General features: G+C 37.8%; 2 protein-coding genes across 4 annotated transcripts; one reads left to right on the forward strand and one right to left on the reverse strand.

Annotated features, from left to right (window-relative positions):
• The first annotated feature begins 451 nt into the window (after nucleotides 1-451).
• zbtb41 (zinc finger and BTB domain containing 41) lies at nucleotides 452-9,766 on the forward strand. Its single transcript, XM_056391912.1, has 11 exons — nucleotides 452-715; nucleotides 1,527-2,771; nucleotides 3,535-3,742; nucleotides 4,972-5,041; nucleotides 5,295-5,442; nucleotides 5,709-5,838; nucleotides 6,007-6,102; nucleotides 6,228-6,334; nucleotides 6,513-6,618; nucleotides 6,767-6,855; nucleotides 7,850-9,766. Exons 2-11 carry the CDS (start codon nucleotides 1,559-1,561, stop codon nucleotides 8,482-8,484), a joined length of 2,802 nt encoding a protein of 933 aa, XP_056247887.1. The 5' UTR covers nucleotides 452-715; nucleotides 1,527-1,558; the 3' UTR covers nucleotides 8,485-9,766.
• On the reverse strand, nucleotides 9,551-22,521 carry LOC130179137 (complement factor H-like). Of its 3 annotated transcripts, none has more exons than XM_056391914.1 (9): nucleotides 22,365-22,479; nucleotides 15,639-15,830; nucleotides 13,667-13,846; nucleotides 13,342-13,533; nucleotides 12,782-12,823; nucleotides 12,530-12,691; nucleotides 12,260-12,433; nucleotides 9,904-9,929; nucleotides 9,551-9,804 (listed from the first exon to the last, which is right to left on the reverse strand). In XM_056391914.1, exons 1-9 carry the CDS (start codon nucleotides 22,420-22,422, stop codon nucleotides 9,769-9,771), a joined length of 1,062 nt encoding a protein of 353 aa, XP_056247889.1. In that variant the 5' UTR covers nucleotides 22,423-22,479; the 3' UTR covers nucleotides 9,551-9,768. The 3 variants fall into 3 exon arrangements, with proteins under 3 accessions (XP_056247889.1, XP_056247890.1, XP_056247888.1); XM_056391915.1 differs by lacking the exon at nucleotides 22,365-22,479 and adding an exon at nucleotides 15,926-16,077; XM_056391913.1 differs by lacking the exons at nucleotides 9,551-9,804; nucleotides 9,904-9,929; nucleotides 12,260-12,433; ... (3 more) ...; nucleotides 13,667-13,846; nucleotides 15,639-15,830 and adding exons at nucleotides 17,964-18,217; nucleotides 18,323-18,348; nucleotides 19,123-19,296; ... (3 more) ...; nucleotides 20,532-20,711; nucleotides 22,082-22,273 and having other exon boundaries at nucleotides 22,365-22,521.
• Between the last annotated feature and the right edge of the window lie 1,198 nt (nucleotides 22,522-23,719).

Below are 23,719 nucleotides of genomic sequence, written 5' to 3' on the forward strand. Positions count from 1 at the left end.
GAACTCAATATTCAGCTAAAATGGGCTAATATATATTATACTGTTGAATTATTATTATTGATGCATTAACATGTAAGCAGCATTTGTAACTCCTACTTTTTATCTTAATTTTGCAAAGTAACTTGTAAGTTTAACTGTAAGATAAATATAGTTGAGAAACTATAAAGTAACCTAAAATTAAATTACTCAAGTGAAGTACAAGTTAACCAGAACTGTATTCAAGTACAGTACTTAGCTAAACATATTTAGTTGTTTTATACCGCTGTAAAAGACTGATATGTTAATGAGAGCAGCTAATGGAAGTATGCTATTAGCTTTCAGACTACATTACCCATGACTCCCTCGTCTGGTGAACCCTCTCGTGAACCTATGATACTGCTCGTCAACACCTCCTCTTTGTTCAATTCGTGTTTGACTTTTTATGCGGTCAATACAAACTACGAACTACAATACGAATGAAAGCATCAAAAGCTCGTGTTTCCGTCGCTGTTTATTATTGTTTCTTCTGTTTACATCTTTAAACAAGAGCAGTAGAAGACACAAGCTGAAACAGCCAATGGGCGATCAGTTTGTTGCAGGGTCAGACATTTCTGGTAGGATGTTGAGGTTGGGCGTTACAGATATTCAGGAAATTATTATTCCTCTGTTTATTTTCCACTTCACTTATGTTAGCTGGAGTGTACAGTACTTTGTAAACGAGGCCTGTAACTCTCAGGTAAGATTTCTTTAAAAAAGACATCCCGATATCATTGTTAATTCCCGGGGAAGCACTAAGGGTCGTTTGTCAACACTCTCCCCGGAGGGGGTCCGCTCGTCGGGGGTCGTCATAATGTGAGGGGTCCATGAGGTGGGGAGCAAATCTGCAAATGCAGCGTCTCCATCGTCAATAATTCAGGATATCTACACCTTTGCTTGCTTAGTTTCATGTCGTCTGTTAGGCCTATGTTGTCTATTGAGTGCAGTGTTAATGCTCATTCTTTCTGCCCCGTGTTAATACATGGGAGAAACGTTAGCAATAACTCGTTACTGTTCATCTTTTCATGCACAGTTTTCACATTTGTGGTAACTTTTCACCAATGTCCTACCGGTGTCAGCTGTCAATCCTCTCATTGTGTAGTTAAAGTCTTGTACATTTACATGCGAAGTACAATTTGAGGTATTATCGAAATTACAATGTGGCCAAGTGCAATATTCAAATCGCATAAGCTGCAAATGTTTGATAAAGGCAGAATTTGTCACAACATACTATTATAAATAAAGCATTGTGTTGCTACAGAGATATCCCGTCCTACAAATCATGTTCTATAGATGTAAGGGAACACGACTGCAAACATCACACCATTACAATTTTTACCCGTCAAAATAATCGCAATATGATTATTGTGCGTATAATTCAGCTCTAATCCTAAAACATCTGTCTAGCCTCTTGGATAATCCTATCAAATTTTAATCAAAACACAGTAATCAAGAGGTGAGCACCTGTGTATGTTCAATCTCAACACTGTTTCTATTACTCTGGTTTTCAGGAGTGATTCATGGTGGCCCATCAGACACACCAATGAAGAAAAAGCCTAGTACTCCTCTGCGTCCCAAACGCAGCAGGCTGGTCAGTGCCAGCAGTGAATGTGTTACAGAGCCAGGCACGGTGCAAAGCTCCAGTGCTCCACCAAACTCTGAAACTGTCCCAGGATCAGACTCACAAATCAGGCACCTGACAATGTTGCAGCACAGTCACAACCTCCTCAAGTTTTTGAATGAGGACCGGACCCGGCAGAAGTTCTGCGACGTGTCTGTGTCTGTGGGTGGGAGGCTCTACAGTGCCCACAAGGTGGTGTTGGCCCATGGGAGCAGCTACTTCCACGCTGAGCTGTCCAAGAACCCAGCTACCACTCATGTCACCCTGGACCATGTGGAGGACTCGGTTTTCCAACACCTGCTTGGCTTTTTGTACACTTCTGAGTGCGTTGTCGCAGAGAGAGACCTACCGGCTCTAACTGAAGCGGCCCGATTCCTGGACATGATGGATATACTAAAGATGCTGTGTGAAGAAGGAGACGTCCACCCTGTAAGTGTGATCCAGGCCCAGGCTGAGATAAGAGAGTCCCCTGAGGTAGAAACGACCTCCAGTGACTCGCCAGCATGTGACACAGACATCCAGAGCCCATTTGAGCAGAGTACCCCGTGCAGTCGCCATTTTAGGTCTGAAAACTCTGTGCAGAACCACTTGGCTGAGAGTCACATTGATGTACAGCAGGAAATCTCAACTGAGAAAGAGAGGGCGGCAGGTCAGAGGAGGTCGGCTCGTAGGAGGAGAATACCCACTAAGTATAAGAGAGATGATGTAGAGTACTTTGTCAACACTCCTGAGGAAAGGACTGTCTCACCCAGAGAGCAGGATGAAGACGGAGTAGAAGAAGCAGGAGAGGTGGTTTTGGAAAACCAAACATCCAAACTGGACACAAACAAGACATCTAAACCAGCTCAGGGGGATGATGTAGTGGATGAGGAGGATGAGGAGGGAGAGGGAAGAGACATGAATGAGGACGTGGCTGCTGAAAAGAAAATTGCCGAAGTCTATGCAGCTGACAAGAGTGCAGAAGGAGAAAGGACAGAGCTCCAGGCTGTTCGAGAGGTGGAAGTGCATGTGCCAGCAGCGGGAGGCTCCAGCCAGAGTCCAGTGTACCCCGAGGGTCTGGCTCCAGTCATCATCCAAACCTCCAACAAGAAGACTCTCAAGTGTCCCAAATGTGACAAGACCTTTGACCGTGCAGGTGGGAACCATAGAGTATTAGTGTTATCATTAATGTTACCTCTTGCAGTAGAAGCATTAGTAGTGGTGGCTATTGTAGAGGGGTAGCTGTATTACTGAGAACCGTGGCCAGCTTTACAGATACGAAACACAAGAATCGGATCTATTGAGCATCTAGTTTTACTCACTTTTAGTATTGATAGGATTATAAATTCAGTTTTACATGGTTGGGGTGTGAGACTGCAACTTACAATTATTTTTCATTATGGATAAATCAAATTTTTTAATTAAGTGAGTGAATTAAGTGTAATTAAGTTGCCCTTTAAAATGTCAGAAATTAGTCCAAATTCCAAAGATGTTCAGTACAGACCAGTATATAATAGAAAAAAACCCAGCAAATATTTGGAAATTTTGTTTGATTAATGACAAATAATTATCCGAAATTGTTGCTGGTTAGTATTCTACCCATTCTCCCTTTTCTCTGGTTTAAAAAGTAAGAACAAGAATGAGAGCCAATCATTTAAACAGCAAATTTCCTTTTTGTCTGTCACCTGTTGCCACTGCTAGAAAGTCTCTTTAAAAGCTATGCTTGTGTTTGTGTTGAGTAGACGAGAGATTCTCCTCCTGTTTCGTCCTATGTAGAAACACAGTATGTTTCCTTCAACCTGATGGGCACTCAATGTAAAATTCAGTAGTCATATTTAGTGCCATGTTTATTGAGTGATTATACAAATGTTTCAAATGTGTTACTGATACAATATATTAACCTTTCTTGCATTGCTCAGGGAAGTATGAGAGTCACACCAGAGTGCACACAGGAGAGAAACCATTCCAGTGTGACATCTGTCTGCAGTGCTACTCCACCAAGTCTAACCTGACCGCGCACAAGAAGAAGCATGCCAGCGACGCTCCCTTCCAGAAGAAGGAGCACAAATGCCCCTTCTGCAACAAACTCCATGCCAGCAAGAAAACCTTGGCCAAGCATGTCAGGAGGTTAGACACAGCTGTATCAAAACATCCAGTCTACCAGAGTGTGTTAGTCATCTGAACTAAATTCAGCATAGGTTAACTGTTAGGTGTTTGTGTTTTAACCAGCTTCCACTGGTTTATTACAATGTGGTGTTAGGTAACATTATTGTCTTGGTTAGATAACTCTAATACCTTTGTTGATGACAGTCATTGTTGCAAACATCTGGTTTTCACACAACCTATCTGGCAAAAGCCAGTCTTAGTAGTTGTCATGCTATTTTAGTTGCCTTGACAAAATATATTGCTGGCAGAGCCAAGAAAGTAAAAAAACTTGCTTGAAGTGAAAACACTTTTTATGATATAATTGTCTTTGCCAACAGTCACAGCAAACACCTTCCCTAGTTGTACTTTATATTCAGTATTTCCTCAAAACTCATTCAGTTCACTCTGAATTATTTTGAAAATATATGGTTTTATCCTTTTTTAATAGATTGTTTTTCATGCTCTGATAATCACAGTCATACGCAAGAGTCTGCAGCCATGTTGTGGCTCTGCGAGCCTGTACTCGGACACAGCAGCGCTTTAAGCTAAATGCTAACAAGTCAGTGATAATGTAAACATGCTGATTTTTTTGCAGGTTTAACATGTACAATCTTTGTGAACTGTGTTAGCATGCTAACATTAACAACAAAGTAAATTAGCCAAAGGTGAAGCTGATAAGAATGCCATTAATTTTGCACATATTTGGTCATAAACCAAAGTTTTGACCTGATAATGGTGCTAGATGGAAACTTAAAGAATCAAAAAAAAATGATTACAATCCATCCAAAAGTTGTTGAGGCATTTCATAAAAAAACAAAAAGGTCATCCTCATGGTGGTGCTAGAGGAAAAGTCAGCAGGTATCATCTCTTGGGATCACATTTGCAGAGGCTTTTCATGCTGGGCTAAAGCGGTCGACTGACTGACGTTGTCATTTCTAGAGCTACTCTGGCTAGAAATCGACAGTGTTGCACCTTAAACACGTGTGTATTATTGTGTTTAGTATAGACGTATAATGATGAAAGTGTCAGCAGATACTATGGTGATGAAGTTTGGAAAAATACTTTACGTGTTCATACTGACTGAATATTATTTTCCAAGTTCTAGTTAAGTCATAGGAAATAAAACGCTCAATTTGTATAGCACTATGTTCTGGATCTACGTGATGACTTAACCTTCTACAGTCATGCTGTATGATCTTCTACCCCGCCAGGTTTCATCCAGATCACATCCAAGAGTTTCTCACCAAGAGGAAGAGGAAGAGTGAAGGCTGGAAATGTGCTGTAAGAATTGACTTCAGTTTTGGAATATTCTTCATATTTTTCCTGATGATGCAGGTTGATCATAAGTACAGGACACAGGTGTTTGTTTTACAACATGATCACACCAATTTAGCTAGAACTATTTGTTCTATTTGAACTATGAAGTACAATGATGGATGAATTAATTTGTAATAGTAATAATTAATATATATATTACAGTTAATGTAAAGAGAGAATTTAACAGAGATCTATAACCTTTGACTTTATGAACCAGATTTGCCTGAAGACCTTCAACCGTAGGCCTCATCTGCAAGAGCACATGATACTGCACACCCAAGACCGGCCTTTTAAATGCTCCTTCTGTGATGAATACTTCAAGTCACGGTTTGCCAGGCTGAAGCATCAAGAAAAGTACCACTTAGGTAAGAAATGTACCATGAAAAAGAATTTTCAACTCTTAGAGTTTTATATAAACATTTTCTTTTACTAATGGAAGCACTTTCTAACAATTAAATATTAAAAGAGAGAATTCAGAAAGATGTTATTGCATCTTTCCAACCTATAGGCTACTAAATGGCAAACTCACTGCTGTATGACAGCTGCTAATAAATTAACATTAGTCATCAACTATATTACTGTAGCAATCTATGCATTTGACAAAAGAGTTTATATCCTGTCTCATTCTCAGGCCCTTTTCCCTGCGAGATCTGTGGCCGACAGTTTAATGACTCAGGTAACAGAAAGAGACACATCGAGTGTACTCATGGAGGCAAAAGGAAGTGGACCTGCTTTGTTTGTGGCAAATCCGTAAGGGAAAGGTAGGTCTCTCTGTCCCTAAACTGTCATTAAACACTTTCCTATATGGAAGAGCACCAAGATATTTTAGATGGTGGCAGTGTGTATATTATGTATTATTAAAATCTAAACCCTTATTTTGACATGCAGAGCTGCAAAAAAACATGTTTGATGATGATTTTTCCTCATAGGACGACCTTGCGGGAGCACTTGAGGATCCACAGTGGGGAAAAGCCTCACCTCTGTAGTATCTGTGGCCAAAGTTTCCGTCACGGCAGCTCCTACAGGTGATTCCAGTGAGATTTGAAGAAGATGTTTGATGTTGGGGGTTGTGAATGTTTCAAGCTCTCAATTTGTTTGGCTTGTGTCATTGATGAAGTTGCCTATAATGACCAAACTGTTCCATGGACAGGCTTCACCTCAGAGTCCACCACGATGACAAGCGCTATGAGTGTGATGAATGTGGGAAAACCTTTATACGCCATGATCACCTGACCAAACATCAGAAAATACACTCTGGTACAGTACAGCAGTGGGATCTCGTATGTCTTTCTTTGGCATCTCCTTTTGTGATAGGGTCTAATTTGTCTTCTTCACACAGTTTAAATTTCATTTCATATTACAATACAGTACAGTGGGATATTCTGTTAATCTTTCCAGTAAGAATTTACTTTAACTTAACCCACATTTATTACAGGTGAGAAGGCACACCAGTGTGAGGAATGTGGCAAATGCTTCAGGCGCCATGATCATCTGACTGTCCACTACAAAAGTGTTCATTTGGGAGAGAAAGTCCGGCAGAAGTATGTTATCATATATATATCACAGTCACACTTAATCTCTTTTTGGTAACGTTGTAAAAAATGTTATTATTAGTGTCAGTGTGCCTTTCAAAGTTTGTCAAATGCTGTTGGTTTATGTCTCTGTCAATGAGGATTTTTTTTTTCACAGGTATAAAACTGCTGTGCATCAGTGTGAGGTTTGCAAGAAGGAATTTAAAGGAAAGTCCAGTCTAGAAATGCACTTCAGGACTCACTCAGGTAAAAAAAAAAACCCACAGAAGTCAATTGATATATTTGCTTTAAAACGTGTATGAGAACAGAAGAGTGGAAGAGGCAACTTTCTCAGTTGACTCTTCAATAAGCCCCGCCCCCTTAATTACTTCCTGTTGCTATGCTTTCTGTTCTAGCACGGCACATATTTGCGGTTTGTAATGATAACTGTAGCAGATTTCCCGCTCGAAATTCATTATAAAGTTTGAAACTATGGGTGTACATCTTCCCACCGAAGCAAACAAAAGCAGCTTCTCACTTCTAGTTGACAACTGTGGATTTTGTTGGCTGAATTGACAACTGACTCTTGCAGTTTTTATCAACTGTAGCTAGCTAGCATTAGTTAATGCTAACGCTAAAATTGGTTGAAAATTCTGCTTCCAGGTGACTTTTTCTAGTGTTGTTTTAAAACATATTACAGGTGATGGCTAAAATACTGAGGCTACATGTCTTCGGCAAGAAATAATCATTCTTACTAGATTCTCATCAGTTGATGATCCATTGAGAAGACATGGAAAGAAAAGAGTGGTATTGTGTAATGCATTGTAAAGTTTTTTAGCCCATTATATGTAATTAAACTGTTATTTGTTCTAACATAACCTTTAGATGTCTTAGATGCTTACTGTAAAATAACATACAAGCTGCAGAGTGGTTAGACACATTTTTAAACAGTATAAGATGCTTCACATTTACAAGCACAAAGGATTTGATTATGAGTTTTCAAACATAACTCACAGTAATTTAAGTGGGAATTACTGGAGTGTAAACCTCCCCATATTTCCCCAGACCAAATATGGAGCAGGACAGAGCTGCTATTGTTACTCTCGCTAAACTATCTATGGACGATCGCTGTACTGTGGTGGGGCTCTTCAAAATGATCAATTATTCTTAAAAGAGAGAGTACAGTAGAAACATATTTTGATCATGAGGGTCGTATATTTGATTGATGATACTCAGATCTCCACTTGTGTTGCTGTGACAGGTGAGAAACCCCACAGATGTCCTGAATGCCACCAGACATTTCGGATCAAGAAGACCTTGACAAAGCACATGGTGATTCACTCAGACGCTCGTCCTTTTAACTGTCCCCATTGCAGCGCCACCTTTAAAAGAAAAGACAAGCTCAAGTACCATGTTGACCATGTGCACAGCACCCGGTTTACTGAGCAGCCCCTCAGCACGCTCAGCGAGGACAAAATAGTCTCCATTCCTTTTGAGGAAACCTCGAAGGCATATCGTGCTGAACCTAAGTCAACCCTCCAAAACACCCCTCCAACTATGAATGTCTGCGTGCCAGTAACTTTAGTTCCTGTCCAGATGGCAGGAGGAGCGCAAGGCGACCTGAGTGCTCATGGAGCCTCGTCTCTATCCTCCCAAAGTCACAGTGTTGTGAGCATGCAGGCTCAAGGACAGCAGCAGAACTCTGGCTACCAGGCCGCCACAGATCTGGCATTCTTAGAGAAGTACACCCTCACCCCCCAGGCCACCAACATCGTCCACCCTGTGAGGCCAGACCAGATGCTTGACCCTCGAGAGCAGTCCTACCTGGGCTCGCTGCTGGGACTGGATTCGGCTTCTGCTGTGCAGAACATCTCCAACTCTGATCACACACACTGATGCTTCTCAGCGCTGAAACCTACCCCAGTCATTTCAGTCAGAAGAACAGATGCTACAATATACACCACTAAAATATATAAACATTTTAAGACAGAGGGAAATATTTAACCTCCATGTAAATTATTAAATTGAAGACAAACACGACACAACTGCACTTGATTCATTTTGTCACAGGAAAACCTCTGATGTTCAGCCTGATCTCACTGGAAATTAGCGAAATAGCAAAACAATGACAAGTATCACCTTAACTCTGAAAAACTGGGAACATTTTGTTACAATTGTCAAGTTACTTTGACAATTTTTTTTTTTTTTATAAACGGGTCCCTTTTCTGCACAACAACCTGAGCTTCAGTCTTAGCAGGGTTTTTAAGTGTCACAGAATTTTGTACCTATTAGATTCAAAATGAAGAGAAACATTTTTAACTCATGCAGAATAAATATGAGCACAACTATTAAGTATTAGAAGTCTAAGTACTTATGTATGTGTGCAAGAATATTATTTTAAATACAAATGTTTAATCATATAAAATGTGTGTAACTATTGCTGCAATTGTCAATAATCGGTATTAAAGCAGATTGTGGAAAAAAAGCTAAATTGACCTTTTAGAACAGAACTCCAGATGCAGATGAAATGAGAGATTAAAACAATTAAACAATTTTGCAACTAAGCCAAGTCGTTTTTCAGATAATTCTGAAAACTTAAAAAATTTAAAAGTAGGGCCACCCTGAGGTCAGGGAGTATCAGGAATTTGCAAGCCACCTGCCAGTTTTAGTGAATTTTGCTCTGACAGACTTTGCTGCACAAACACTTTGCTGAGAAAAGTAAGAAGACAAAGAATAATCAGATGAAAAGAAACAATGGTAACAGTCGTCCCAAATTTTGTGCAATGCCCAATAAAACCAGAACTGAGTTAATATGTGTGTGTCCATAGCTGTGTGACAGAGTGGTGACCTGTCAGCCAGTTGTGACTTGGAACAGGTTAAGTGGGTATGGATAATAGATTGATGATTGGATTGCTTTTGGGCGATGATTTTTTTTATGACACAAAAGACTGTAGAAACACAATTCTATACAGATTAGTGTTGAGATTTTATTCAGGCCATCCACCAGTCATTTTTGTGGCTTTGAGAATACAGACAAAAATGTACTACTACATTATGCAGGGATTCATATATCAAAATGAGAAGCCTGAAACAGTTTCTGAAAAACTCAACACATTGTGTGACATCACCATAACTAAGTTTCCAGGCTGGCAGTCGTTTTCAGTCAGTGGTGATCAAATCCTAAGAGAACTTGGTCATAGAGCCCCAGCAAGTGTTCTGGTCACAAGAAGACAATAAACAATTATATAAACACTAATAATAAAAAAAACAGTATACTATAAATACATAATTATAAATACAAGGAATAACACTCACCATACTTCTGTCAAAATAGCCACAACCTAAAAATAATCATATAGAAACACAGCCATGAATATAATAATAATAATAATAACTAGAAAATTCCAGGGAAATTTTGAGTGCCACGGGGGCTACTGCCGGGATGAGTACATGATTTATTTCCAGTGTTCAAAAGTCACCCTGATCATATTCTGGTTTTGAGAAATGTCTTGATATAAAAGACTCTGATATAAAACAATGTCACATCCCTCCATCATGTATTATGTGGGAAATATCTCATATTCTGTGTTTTTTTTTTTAATAAAACAAGAGGCAACATGTCTTCAAACGGGCATTTAAAGGGTTAAAATCCTGAAAACTAATAAACATTTGGTAGGTTTGAGCAGAACTGAAGTGGTTTAAGAGATGTATCCAAAAAAAAAGCAGGAAAAAATATTGATATATGATGATTTTATAGCATTTTCTTTGTGTGTCCTTTTTTGGACGCGAGAAACCCCAGAGGGTACAAAATGTGTTACCAGTGTATAATAGACCTGTAACAGTAACTGACATTAGATTTAAAAAAAATATGTCAAAAAATACACTTTCTTGCAGAAATCCATACCTTCAGCTGTAGCACAGCCAAAATGATCAGCAAATCAAAAAAGAAAAGTGAAGAAAATGTCCAAAAAAGGACAGAGGGACCCCTGAGGTTTAATAAATCCCCTGAACCGCTATTTAAATTACCACTATTATGTTTTTTTCGGTGCTAAATTTAACATTACTGGGGAGGAGAGCAACGCGACTAGAAGTGACAGCGAGAGAGGGCTAGTAGCTTCTCCTCTCCTCTGTCTCAGCGGAGACCGTCACAACTTCATTAACTCTTTTAACAAAACAAAAAAAAAAGCAATGAAGGAAGCAGTAAATGGACTTACATATTTAAGACCTAACTAAATGTAATTTAAGACCTAACATGCGGCTAATGTAAAGCTAGCGGAGCTTGGAGAGTTGGTTATCTGGTTGCTAGGCGCACACACGCACGCATGCACACAGGTCAGGAGCTGCCGTTGCCATGGCAATGTGAAAATCTGCCCAGAATTTGGCTTCTACATGGCTTCAAACAACTGCAAATTATGAGAAAACCGTTACTTCTTTTCAAAAACTGAAAAGACCGTGACAGACACTGAAGCCAGAAGTTTCTTAAAGTCTCTATTTTATTCAGATATTCCTTAAAATGAGTGAGGAAGCTCAGTGCAGAGACAGAGTGAGATTCTTTTGAAAAAAAAAGACGATTACATTAGGTGTCAATGAGAGTGAGACAGGTATTGCTGCCGGACTCGGCACCCCCGTTTAAATTTTGTGCAGACCCTGCCTGTCAAAGTTACATTTTATGAATCCCAACAACTATGTCTACATTTTCAGAAAGAATTATTTGTCTCCTTTTTACGGTTTGGCCGCGAGCTCGAGTTAAAAATAAAAATAAAGGTTATTTTTTACTGCTTCACGCACTCTAGCCAACTGACGCTTTCACTCTAACTTTGAAGAAATAGTGATTTGCACTCCTCCTTTGAGTGCTCACAGTTTGAAAAGTTTACATGTTATGTAAAAACAGTTCCTGTCTTTTTGAGAGAGCAGAAGTTTTCCTCCGTTTTATAGTTTGAATCACATTTCTACGTGCAGGTATGAGAGAGCTGGGTGACTCAGAAAAAAGGTGCAATTTTGTAGAAAAAAGGTGGGTTTCTAAAGAAAATTCCAATGCATTCCTAATGCATTATTTATTCCCAGTTTTTTGGGAATAACTTTGGGAAAAATTGGAATTTTAACACCAAAAGTCATAGAACCTCTTTCCGGATCAAGACGCACGTTTTGATGTACATATTACCGGGGTTTTCTCAAAGCTGTGGGACGAGTTACGCGCCAAAATTTGGCGGAAGAATAATAAACCCGAAAGAGAATATTAATAGATGCCTTGGGGCGGAGCACCCGTGGCACTAATAATAACCCCAGAAACACACTTCACTTCAGAGAGGATGATGGAAGAAATGCTAAATGAGAGATAGCATTTCTCTCCTGTTGAAAGTGTTTGTGCTAAGCTACGCTACTTAGCTGCTGGCTCTAGCTACATATTAGAGTACAGACATGAAAACAGTGTCAATCATCTCATCTAACACTTGGAAAGAAAGTGAATAGGTGTATTTCCCACAATGTCAAAACAATTCCTTTAAGGCTAAGGTTAATCGTACACCAGAGCTGAGCCTGGGATCAAATCCTTTATTAGCCTGTAAGGATCACACTAATATTTAAACCTTGTCACTTTCCTCGTGCTTCATCATGATGCGACTGTATTTCTGTCAAAAACATAATAATGTAATGAGCTTAAAGTGATACTTACATCTTGTTAACTCAACTGTTCCATTAACGCACTGGACCAAAGAGTAATGATCTGACACCCAGCGCCAGTGTTTTTTCACACATTTCAATTCCACTCTGTCACCATCTTTTATAAATTTAATTCCATCAGGTATTAAGTCAGGATATTCAGTAGTGTCCAAAGAACAGAAGGCAGCTGCACACAAGGAACAACACTTTGTTAAGTTTTTCCTGAACCAACCTCATGGGCAGTCCATTGAAATAAAAGTTAGTAGGGTTGACTTGTTTATACCTTCGCACATGGGTATTTCTGACCATGTGCCATCTGTAAAACACATCACTTTCTCTGGACCCACTCGTCTGTAAAAACTATTGCAGCGGAATCTCAAAAACATGTCAGCAGTTTCCACAACATCACCATTTTCGACGGTAGGGTGTATTCCACAGTTATTGACTGAAATAGAAAAAACAAAAAGGTTTCTGGTGGGTTAAGATATCAACTGGAACATGTAATGTAAAAGGAGAAATGAATGTAGTTATTTACTTGTGGTTTGAGTTTGAATCTCGCTCCCATTTGATCCAAGTCCTACAAGAGACAGTGAACACACCAGTTATTAGTTATGAGGTAGATATCACCGCCATGTTGTTTTTATGTATTTCTTCCAGAATGTCTCAACTTTTTTCCCATGATTCTTTGTAAAATTTGAAAGTTGCATGATCTTTCTTGGTAGAGGAAATTTAATTCTGTGAATGACATTAACATTTAAAATATTATGGTCTTCATTCATATCAAATATGAAACCTCAAAGTCTAGTGAGTATTTTAGTGAGTAATACTGTAAGTTATAATTATTTATGGGTTTATCACTATGAATGATACCTTTCACAAATCATTTATGTAGAAATAGTGATTACAACAGCTTTAAAAATAAAAGAAAGAATTAACCTTGTAACCGTATCTCATAAAATGTTAATTTATTAGACTACTTCTAATTAGTTTTCCCATGCGATCTGTTACTAATATAAATATTTATAACATCCACTTCAAGAACAATTGGTAAAATGTATTTTCATCCCTGCATTTCTCAGCACATACTACACTTACTGCACATAGGAGCTTCAGTCCAGTTCCCAGCTATGCAAAAGATGGATTCGCTGCTGGATGCTTCCTCTGTAGCGTATCCATCTTCACATTTATATTGCACTTCTGAATCTGCAGGAAAAACCTCCTGGTATCCCTGATGAATTATTACGGCATGAGAGACTTTAGGGGGCTGGCCACATGCAGTGATACTTTCTGTAAATAAGAAAAGTAATCAATAATTTAAAATGCTCATGTGACCAAAGATGACCCCAAAAGATTTAAATTGGTATTGTTCCTACTATTGTGAATTTTCTACAAACAAACAGTAAATAATTGACAGACTTACTCTCACAAATGGGCAAAGACGACCATTGTCCCCTTATACATCTGGTTGTAGCGATCCGGTGTCTGTGTTCATATCCTTGTTCACATCTTATCCGTATTATGTGACCTTCTTCATACCAACCATTTGAGTTTTCAGTGTAATTTCCATTGGGGATAGTTGGAGGAATGCAGGCATTTATATCTGAGAAATAAAAGAAAGAACAAGACCATAGTTTGGCAACATTTTCATCCTTTTAATGACATCCTTTATTATTTAATGACAAAGAATGGGATACTTCCTAAACTGCCAATGTTACCATAAATCCTATCACACATGGTTTAATAAATGATCTGAAATGTCTTCTTCTTTGAAGGTTAATAAAAGTACAGATGTTTGCTCCTGGAAGACATTTTATGTTTGAAAATTGTCTCAATGTTGAAAAGTTTAAAAAGCTTTTGTTGGAGTTGAAGCAAAACAAGTTCATGCACCTTAATCAACTCTCAAAGTATAGTGGATTGTCATGGTTTGCTATGGCAGACACTTTTTGTTAGTTTTGTTTTGGAATTTCTCAGTTCCTGTTTTATTTTGTAATAAGGTTTCCTTGTGTGTCTCAGTGTTTTGCTTCCTGTCTTGGTCTTGTTTGTGTGGTGATTGTCTGCCCCACCCTAATGTGTTTCACCTGTGTGCAATCACCCTTGCCTCCCTTGTTTATATAGTCTTTGTGCTCCCCTTTGTCTGTGTTGGATCGTCTGTTTATTTCTGGGTTTGTCCTCATCAGTTCACGTCATCTGTTCACGTCCTGTTCATCTCCGGGTTTGTCCTTGTTCTGTTTATCCCTGTTGTCTCTCCGTTGTTCTCTGGTTCTTGTGTTGAATAAACCTGTCTGCATCGTCCCCAATGTGTTGGCTGCATTTGGGTCGTACTTACCTCACTCCTTGACAGTGGATATGCTGATATCACCAACAAGCTTATAGACAATCTAACTGTCGAAATCTGAGTTAATATTAAGACACTTTTTGGCTGTACCTTCAGTCAGAAATGTTTGCTGCCATTCTTATGCCTCTTCTACTCTTGACCAATTTCTGAAATGTGTCTTAAGCTGCTGTCGTCTTTTATTTTACCTGCCTTTTTACTTTTGTTACACGTTGTAGCTACACATTTTAGTTCCTTACTGTATGTTACAATGTGTTATAAACCATGTATTATCTGTTAAAACACCAATCATGGAGTGATGCTAAATGTTCCCAAATGCACATTTCCTTACATGTGCTAACATGTAGATTACTGTGTGCTATAGTTTGTCACTGTAGTGTTTATGCATTTACCAGCTGTTATACTCCTTGTAACTGCTAAATTGTGGGATATTGGCTTTTGATGATCATTTTTAGGCCTAAATAATTTTTTAACTTTACAGACTTATAATTAAATATTAGGTGACATTACTCTTTCAAAAGTTTCATGGCTATGTTGACATGAAAAATCAAGAAGCAGCTTTGTAGCACAATGAAAACAAAAATCTAAAAGTCTACAACCATGTTGTTCAGGGTTGTAGGGTGTTTAGATGCGGTTAGCTAAATGCTAAGGTCCCCATGCTAATGTGTTCACAATGGCAATGCTAATATGCTGACGTCAAGCAGGTATAATGTTTACCATGTTCACCATCTTAGCTTGTTAGTTCACCACTTGCATGCTAACATTTGCTAGTTAGCACTAAACACAAAGTACAGCTGATTATACAGCAAATTATTTTCCTAAAAGTTAAAGTTTTGGCCTGATGTAGCTCTAAATGTGAAGTCAGGGATCACCAAAGTTATTACAATTCATTCTGAAGGGGACATGAATGTCTGAACACCATTTTGTGTCAGTACAAGCAATAGTTGTTGAGATTTCAGTGTGGAGCAAAGTTGTGGACCAACATGCTAACGGTGCCAACTGCAGAGCCATGCAGCATGGCAAAAAAAGAGAACATTAGATGTATTTAGGGAACACTTACCTATACATTGCGGCTGATGAGACCATTTGCCATTTTCACATGTGGTTGTGGCCCACCAACCCTTCACTACTGGTTTAAGTCCGTCATTGCAGGTATAGCTCAGCATTGTTCCATGAGAGTAAGCCACTTGCTTTGGGGAAAGGAAACCATCGTCCAGTCTGGGAGCACTACAAGACTGTAATGCATTTTGTGCTGAAAAACAGCAATAGGCAAGATTACTCTAGAATAAATGTGTTTTTTTTTACAAACTTCATTGATTTGTATATGAAAGTATTCGATCTTCTCACCATGAAGCGCGTCAGGATACCAAATCAGGAGAAATCCAAAATATCTGATGCACATTTTGTCAGGATTCAAATGATCTCAAGACAAAGCAGAGCTAAGACTATAGTCCAGATCAGCAGCAGTTAGTTAATATTGACAGGAACCCCCACCCAAGAGTTTTTAGAGTAAACACTCAAGCATCATGTTGCTGGTGTAGAGCCAAAGCAAGAAGGGCTACAGACCGAATACACACACAGAAAAGGAGAAAAAACATGCATACACTCTAAATTGTAGTACTTTTTCATTTCTTAATGCATACAAATAGTGTAAGATGAGATTCATTTCGGTTAAGATTTATTTTGTACATTACCTCAGGCAGTGATGTGATGTATGACAGTTGGTGGTGTTCAGTTGTGCTTCTGTGGGAGCGGACATTAAAGTGGATGAAGTTAGTCAGAAGAAATCTGTCCCTGAGTCATCGCTCTACCCACGACCCAAATGTAGATGGATTCAGTAAGAACTTAGTTTATAGTTAACAAGCTTAAGAATCACCAGCGTTACAATAAGAACATAGGCTCCACATTCAGATCTGTCACTTTTGCAAAAGAATCTCTTTTCAATGAATTTGCTAACAAACGTCAGTTTTGTGTTCAGCATTGCTTTCTGACCTTGCATAACATAAATTTGTTCATACTTCAAAGACTGACACAGTTTTTATATTCATTGTATTAATTCCACATTTGTAAATTTGTTTGGGAAAGGTCTATGATAATGATTAATTTGTTCCTAGAGAAGAGCTACCAGACTATCTGAGGGTCATTTGCTCTGCAACAGTCAACAAAATACTATTGATTGATTATTATTTAGAGTTCAAATTTCAAAATGATTTCCCGGATTGCTGTGATCTCGGGTCAGTTTTATGCCTCCCCTGGTTTAATTATTTATCCAGCTGAGTGTGTCTTCATCACTTCTGGATGAGCACAATATCTAAAAGCAACAATATTTCTGACCATTGGTCACTGAATGACAGTCACCTACAGTGCCTCACAAATCAAACTTGACTTTAACAATGCAAATACTTACACCTGTTTCGACATGGAGACATTGTATGGTATCAAACAAAAGACACCAAGTAATTAACATGCATGTTGGCAGCATGTTTAAATCCAATGATCTATTAAATGACAACTTACCACAATGTAAGAGCAACGCTGGTCAGAGCAAATACCTATCTTTGGTCAAGTCACTGAAGGTTTATAGAATTTTACATATATTAAACCTGAAATATTCAGTCAGAATCTCATTTACAACATGAGTGCATTACTTATATCTGCCACTAACTTGTTGACACAAGTTATCATTCAAAGCAGAGTATATGAAAACATGCCTGGGCAGGACCTTCAAGCAATAAAATGTAAATATACGCTGCCAAGATGAAGTTATGTCTCATTTACAGCTGAATTCATATCTTCAAAGCTCAGCAGTCATCACATTTTACATGTGCAATGGCACATGTTTTTGTGGCATCACAATGATTCACACAGTTACCTGATTTGCACTCAAAATCTTTGTAACTGTGCAATGCAAAATAAACATAGCGAGGCGATTATTTTTTAACCCATTTAGCATAAATGAGCACAATTATTAGATATTAGAAGTTGATGTAGTCATGTACATGTGCAAGAAACTTACTTTGAATACAGACATATAATCCTATGAAATGTGATTAATTGTGAAATTACTTATTTTTAGTAACTGAGGGGATAAAGAAACGGAAACAGTAAAGCTGAATGGCAAGAAATCAAGTACAATAAAGTATCAGTTGCATCCTGGGGTAGTGTTGTGGGTGGATTTTAATTGTCTCACAGCAATCACAGATTTCACCACTGATTAATTAATTAATCAATCTGTGTGAGTCATTAGTCCTATGACAAAGTGATAGACTGTCCAGGATGTGGTCCACCTGGGAAAGCCACCTGCCACTTGTGATCCTGAACAGGATAAGCAGGGTTTTTGTTTTGTTTTGTTTTTTTTATGACACAAAAAACTGTAGAAACACAATTCTATACAGATTAGTGTTGAGATTTTATTCAGGCCATTCACCAGTCATTTTTGTGGCTTTGAGAATACAGACAAAAATGTACTACTACATTATGCAGGGATTCATATATCAAAATGAGAAGCCTGAAACAGTTTCTGAAAAACTCAACACATTGTGTGAAATCACCATAACTAAGTTTCCAGGCTGGCAGTCGTTTTCAGTCAGTGGTGATCAAGTCCTAAGACAACATGGTCATAGAGCCCCAGCAAGTGTTCTGGTCACAAAACAATAAATAGTTATATAAACACTAATAATAAAAAAAACAAAAAAACAAGTATACTATAAATACATAATCATAAATGCAAGGAATAACACTCACCGTATTTCTTTCGAAATAGCCACAACCTAAAAATAATCATATAGAAGCACAGCCATGAATATAATAATAATAATAATAATAATAATAATAATAATAATAATACTACCACTGCTAATAATAATAATAATAATAATAATAATAATAACCCCAGAAACACACTTCAGAGAAAATGATGGAAGAAATGCTAAATGAGAGATAGCATTTAGATTCAGAAGCTATAGGGGAACAGACGCTAGCCCAGGTATGATGTCATGACTTCAGCTCTCTGGTCATCACCTTGAGGTTGCCTGGCAACCAGCAGAGAATCTCAGCCAAATATAGTCCAGCACATAAATTCCAGTATAACTACAAGTTGTTGTTTTTACACTTTGTTTGTTGTACGAATCAAACAAATATATTGAAGTGATCATTGAGAGCTTTAGAGGTTCAGGGAGGAAGATTTTATAAACCTTTGGACAAACCCAGGTGCTGTTTCCTCCTGTTGAAAGTGTTTGTGCTAAGCTACGCTACTTAGCTGCTGGCTCTAGCTACATATTAGAGTACAGACATGAAAACAGTGTCAATCATCTCATCTAACACTTGGAAAGAAAGTGAATAAGTGTATTTCCCACAATGTCAAAACAATTCCTTTAAGGCTAAGGTTAATCGTACACCAGAGCTGAGCCTGGGAACAAATCCTTTATTAGCCTGTAAGGATCACACTAATATTTAAACCTTGTCACTTTTCTCTTGCTTCATCATGATGCGACTGTATTTCTATCAAAAACATAATAATGTAATGAGCTTAAAGTGATACTTACATTTTGTTAACTCAACTGTTCCATTAACGCACTGGACCAAAGAGTAATGATCTGACACCCAGCGCCAGTGTTTTTTCACACATTTCAATTCCACTCTGTCACCATCTTTTATAAATTTAATTCCATCAGGTATTAAGTCAGGATATTCAGTAGTGTCCAAAGAACAGAAGGCAGCTGCACACAAGGAACAACACTTTGTTAAGTTTTTCCTGAACCAACCTCATGGGCAGTCCATTGAAATAAAAGTTAGTAGGGTTGACTTGTTTATACCTTCGCACATGGGTATTTCTGACCATGTGCCATCTGTAAAACACATCACTTTCTCTGGACCCACTCGTCTGTAAAAACTATTGCAGCGGAATCTCAAAAACATATCAGCAGTTTCCACAACATCACCATTTTCGACAGTAGGGTATCTTCCACAGTTATTGACTGAAATAGAAAAAACAAAAAGGTTTCTGGTGGGTTGAGATATCAACTGGAACATGTAATGTAAAAGGAGAAATGAATGTAGTTATTTACTTGTGGTTTGAGTTTGAATCTCGCTCCCATTTGATCCAAGTCCTACAAGAGACAGTGAACACACCAGTTATTAGTTATGAGGTAGATATCATATCGCCATGTTGTTTTTATGCATTTCTTCCAGAATGTCTCAACTTTTTTCCCATGATTCTTTGTAAAATTTGAAAGTTGCATGATCTTTCTTGGTAGAGGAAATTTAATTCTGTGAATGACATTAACATTTAAAATATTATGGTCTTCATTCATATCAAATATGAAACCTCAAAGTCTAGTGAGTATTTTAGTGAGTAATACTGTAAGTTATAATTATTTATGGGTTTATCACTATGAATGATACCTTTCACAAATCATTTATGTAGAAATAGTGATTACAACAGCTTTAAAAATAAAAGAAAGAATTAACCTTGTAACCGTATCTCATAAAATGTTAATTTATTAGACTACTTCTAATTAGTTTTCCCATGCGATCTGTTACTAATATAAATATTTATAACATCCACTTCAAGAGCAATTGGTAAAATGTATTTTCATCCCTGCATTTCTCAGCACATACTACACTTACTGCACATAGGAGCTTCAGTCCAGTTCCCAGCTATGCAAAAGATGGATTCGCTGCTGGATGCTTCCTCTGTAGCGTATCCATCTTCACATTTATATTGCACTTCTGAATCTGCAGGAAAAACCTCCTGGTATCCCTGATGAATTATTACGGCATGAGAGACTTTAGGGGGCTGGCCACATGCAGTGATACTTTCTGTAAATAAGAAAAGTAATCAATAATTTAAAATGCTCATGTGACCAAAGATGACCCCAAAAGATTTAAATTGGTATTGTTCCTACTATTGTGAATTTTCTACAAACAAACAGTAAATAATTGACAGACTTACTCTCACAAATGGGCAAAGACGACCATTGTCCCCTTATACATCTGGTTGTAGCGATCCGGTGTCTGTGTTCATATCCTTGTTCACATCTTATCCGTATTATGTGACCTTCTTCATACCAACCATTTGAGTTTTCAGTGTAATTTCCATTGGGGATAGTTGGAGGAATGCAGGCATTTATATCTGAGAAATAAAAGAAAGAACAAGACCATAGTTTGGCAACATTTTCATCCTTTTAATGACATCCTTTATTATTTAATGACAAAGAATGGGATACTTCCTAAACTGCCAATGTTACCATAAATCCTATCACACATGGTTTAATAAATGATCTGAAATGTCTTCTTCTTTGAAGGTTAATAAAAGTACAGATGTTTGCTCCTGGAAGACATTTTATGTTTGAAAATTGTCTCAATGTTGAAAAGTTTAAAAAGCTTTTGTTGGAGTTGAAGCAAAACAAGTTCATGCACCTTAATCAACTCTCAAAGTATAGTGGATATGCTGATATCACCAACAAGCTTATAGACAATCTAACAGTCGAAATCTGAGTTAATATTAAGACACTTTTTGGCTGTACCTTCAGTCAGAAATGTTTGCTGCCATTCTTATGCCTCTTCTACTCTTGACCAATTTCTGAAATGTGTCTTAAGCTGCTGTCGTCTTTTATTTTACCTGCCTTTTTACTTTTGTTACACGTTGTAGCTACACATTTTAGTTCCTTACTGTATGTTACAATGTGTTATAAACCATGTATTATCTGTTAAAACACCAATCATGGAGTGATGCTAAATGTTCCCAAATGCACATTTCCTTACATGTGCTAACATGTAGATTACTGTGTGCTATAGTTTGTCACTGTAGTGTTTATGCATTTACCAGCTGTTATACTCCTTGTAACTGCTAAATTGTGGGATATTGGCTTTTGCTGATCATTTTTAGGCCTAAATAATTTTTTAACTTTACAGACTCATAATTAAATATTAGGTGACATTACTCTTTCAAAAGTTTCATGACTATGTTGACATGAAAAATCAAGAAGCAGCTTTGTAGCACAATGAAAACAAAAATCTAAAAGTCTACAACCATGTTGTTCAGGGTTGTAGGGTGTTTAGATGCGGTTAGCTAAATGCTAAGGTCCCCATGCTAATGTGTTCACAATGGCAATGCTAATATGCTGACGTCAAGCAGGTATAATGTATAATGTTTACCATGTTCACCATCTTAGCTTGTTAGTTCACCACTTGCATGCTAACATTTGCTAGTTAGCACTAAACACAAAGTACAGCTGATTATACAGCAAATTAGTTTCCTAAAAGTTAAAGTTTTGGCCTGATGTAGCTCTAAATGTGAAGTCAGGGATCACCAAAGTTATTACAATTCATTCTGAAGGGGACATGAATGTCTGAACACCATTTTGTGTCAGTACAAGCAATAGTTGTTGAGATATTTCAGTGTGGAGCAAAGTTGTGGACCAACATGCTAACGGTGCCAACTGCAGAGCCGTGCAGCATGGCAAAAAAAGAGAACATTAGATGTATTTAGGGAACACTTACCTATACATTGTGGCTGATGAGACCATTTGCCATTTTCACATGTAGTTGTGGCCCACCAACCCTTCACTACTGGTTTAAGTCCGTCATTGCAGGTATAGTTCAGCATTGTTCCATGAGAGTAAGCCACTTGCTTTGGGGAAAGGAAACCATCGTCCAGTCTGGGAGCACTACAGGACTGTAATGCATTTTGTGCTGAAAAACACCAATAGGCAAGATTACTCTAGAATAAATGTGTTTTTTACAAACTTCATTGATTGTATCTGAAAGTATTCGATCTTCTCACCATGAAGCGCGTCAGGAAACCAGATCAGGAGAAGAAATCCAAAATATCTGATGCACATTTTGTCAGGATTCAAATTATCTCAAGACAAAGCAGAGCTAAGACTATAGTCCAGATCAGCAGCAGTTAGTTAATATTGACGGGAACCCCCACCCAAGAGTTTTTAGAGTAAACACTCAAGCATCATGTTTCTGGTGTAGAGCCAAAGCAAGAAGGGCTACAGACCGAATACACACACAGAAAAGGAGAAAAAACATGCATACACTCTAAGTTGTAGTACTTTTTCATTTCTTAATGCATACAAAACATAGTGTAAGATGAGATTCATTTCGGTTAAGATTTATTTTGATATGATGTGAGGCAGTGATGTGATGTATGACAGTTGGTGGTGTTCAGTTGTGCTTCTGTGGGAGCGGACATTAAAGTGGATGAAGTTAGCCAGAAGAAATCTGTCCCTGAGTCATCGCTCTACCCACGACCCAAATGTAGATGGATTCAGTAAGAACTTAGTTTATAGTTAACAAGCTTAAGAATCACCAGCGTTACAATAAGAACATAGGCTCCACATTCAGATCTGTCACTTTTGCAAAAGAATCTCTTTTCAATGAATTTGCTAACAAACGTCAGCTTTGTGTTCAGCATTGCTTCATGACCTTGCATAACATAAATTTGTTCATACTTCAAAGACTGACACAGTTTTTATGTTCATTGTATTAATTCCACATTTGTAAATTTGTTTGGGAAAGGTCTATGATAATGATTAATTTGTTCCTAGAGAAGAGCTACCAGACTATCTGAGGGTCATTTGCTCTGCAACAGTCAACAAAATACTATTGATTGATTATTATTTAGAGTTCAAATTTCAAAATGATTTCCCGGATTGCTGTGATCTCGGGTCAGTTTTATGCCTCCCCTGGTTTAATTATTTATCCAGCTGAGTGTGTCTTCATCACTTCTGGATGAGCACAATATCTAAAAGCAACAATATTTCTGACCATTGGTCACTGAATGACAGTCACCTACAGTGCCTCACAAATCAAACTTGACTTTAACAATGCAAATACTTACACCTGTTTCAACATGGAGACATTGTATGGTATCAAACAAAAGACACCAAGTAATTAACATGCATGTTGGCAGCATGTTTAAATCCAATGATCTATTAAATGACAACTTACCACTAATATAAGAGCAACGCTGGTCAGAGCAAATACCTATCTTTGGTCAAGTCACTGAAGGTTTATAGAATTTTACATATATTAAACCTGAAATATTCAGTCAGAATCTCATTTACAACATGAGTGCATTACTTATATCTGCCACTAACTTGTTGACACAAGTTATCATTCAAAGCAGAG

This window comes from Seriola aureovittata, chromosome 12 (assembly GCF_021018895.1).
Source record: "Seriola aureovittata isolate HTS-2021-v1 ecotype China chromosome 12, ASM2101889v1, whole genome shotgun sequence".
NCBI classification, from domain to species: domain Eukaryota; kingdom Metazoa; phylum Chordata; class Actinopteri; order Carangiformes; family Carangidae; genus Seriola; species Seriola aureovittata.

Coding starts and splice junctions, on each gene's coding strand:
- zbtb41 (XM_056391912.1), top strand. CDS start 1,559: ATGAAGAAAAAGCCTAGTACTCCTCTGCGTCCCAAACGCAGCAGGCTG. Junction 5,839..6,006: donor GGCAAATCCGTAAGGGAAAG/GTAGGTCTCTCT, acceptor TTTTCCTCATAG/GACGACCTTGCGGGAGCACT. Junction 6,856..7,849: donor GCACTTCAGGACTCACTCAG/GTAAAAAAAAAA, acceptor TTGCTGTGACAG/GTGAGAAACCCCACAGATGT.
- LOC130179137 (XM_056391914.1), bottom strand. CDS start 22,422: ATGTGCATCAGATATTTTGGATTTCTTCTCCTGATCTGGTTTCCTGAC. Junction 15,831..22,364: donor GTTTCCTGACGCGCTTCATG/GTGAGAAGATCG, acceptor GCTGTTTTTCAG/CACAAAATGCATTACAGTCT. Junction 12,692..12,781: donor GATTCAAACTCAAACCACAA/GTAAATAACTAC, acceptor TTTCTATTTCAG/TCAATAACTGTGGAATACAC.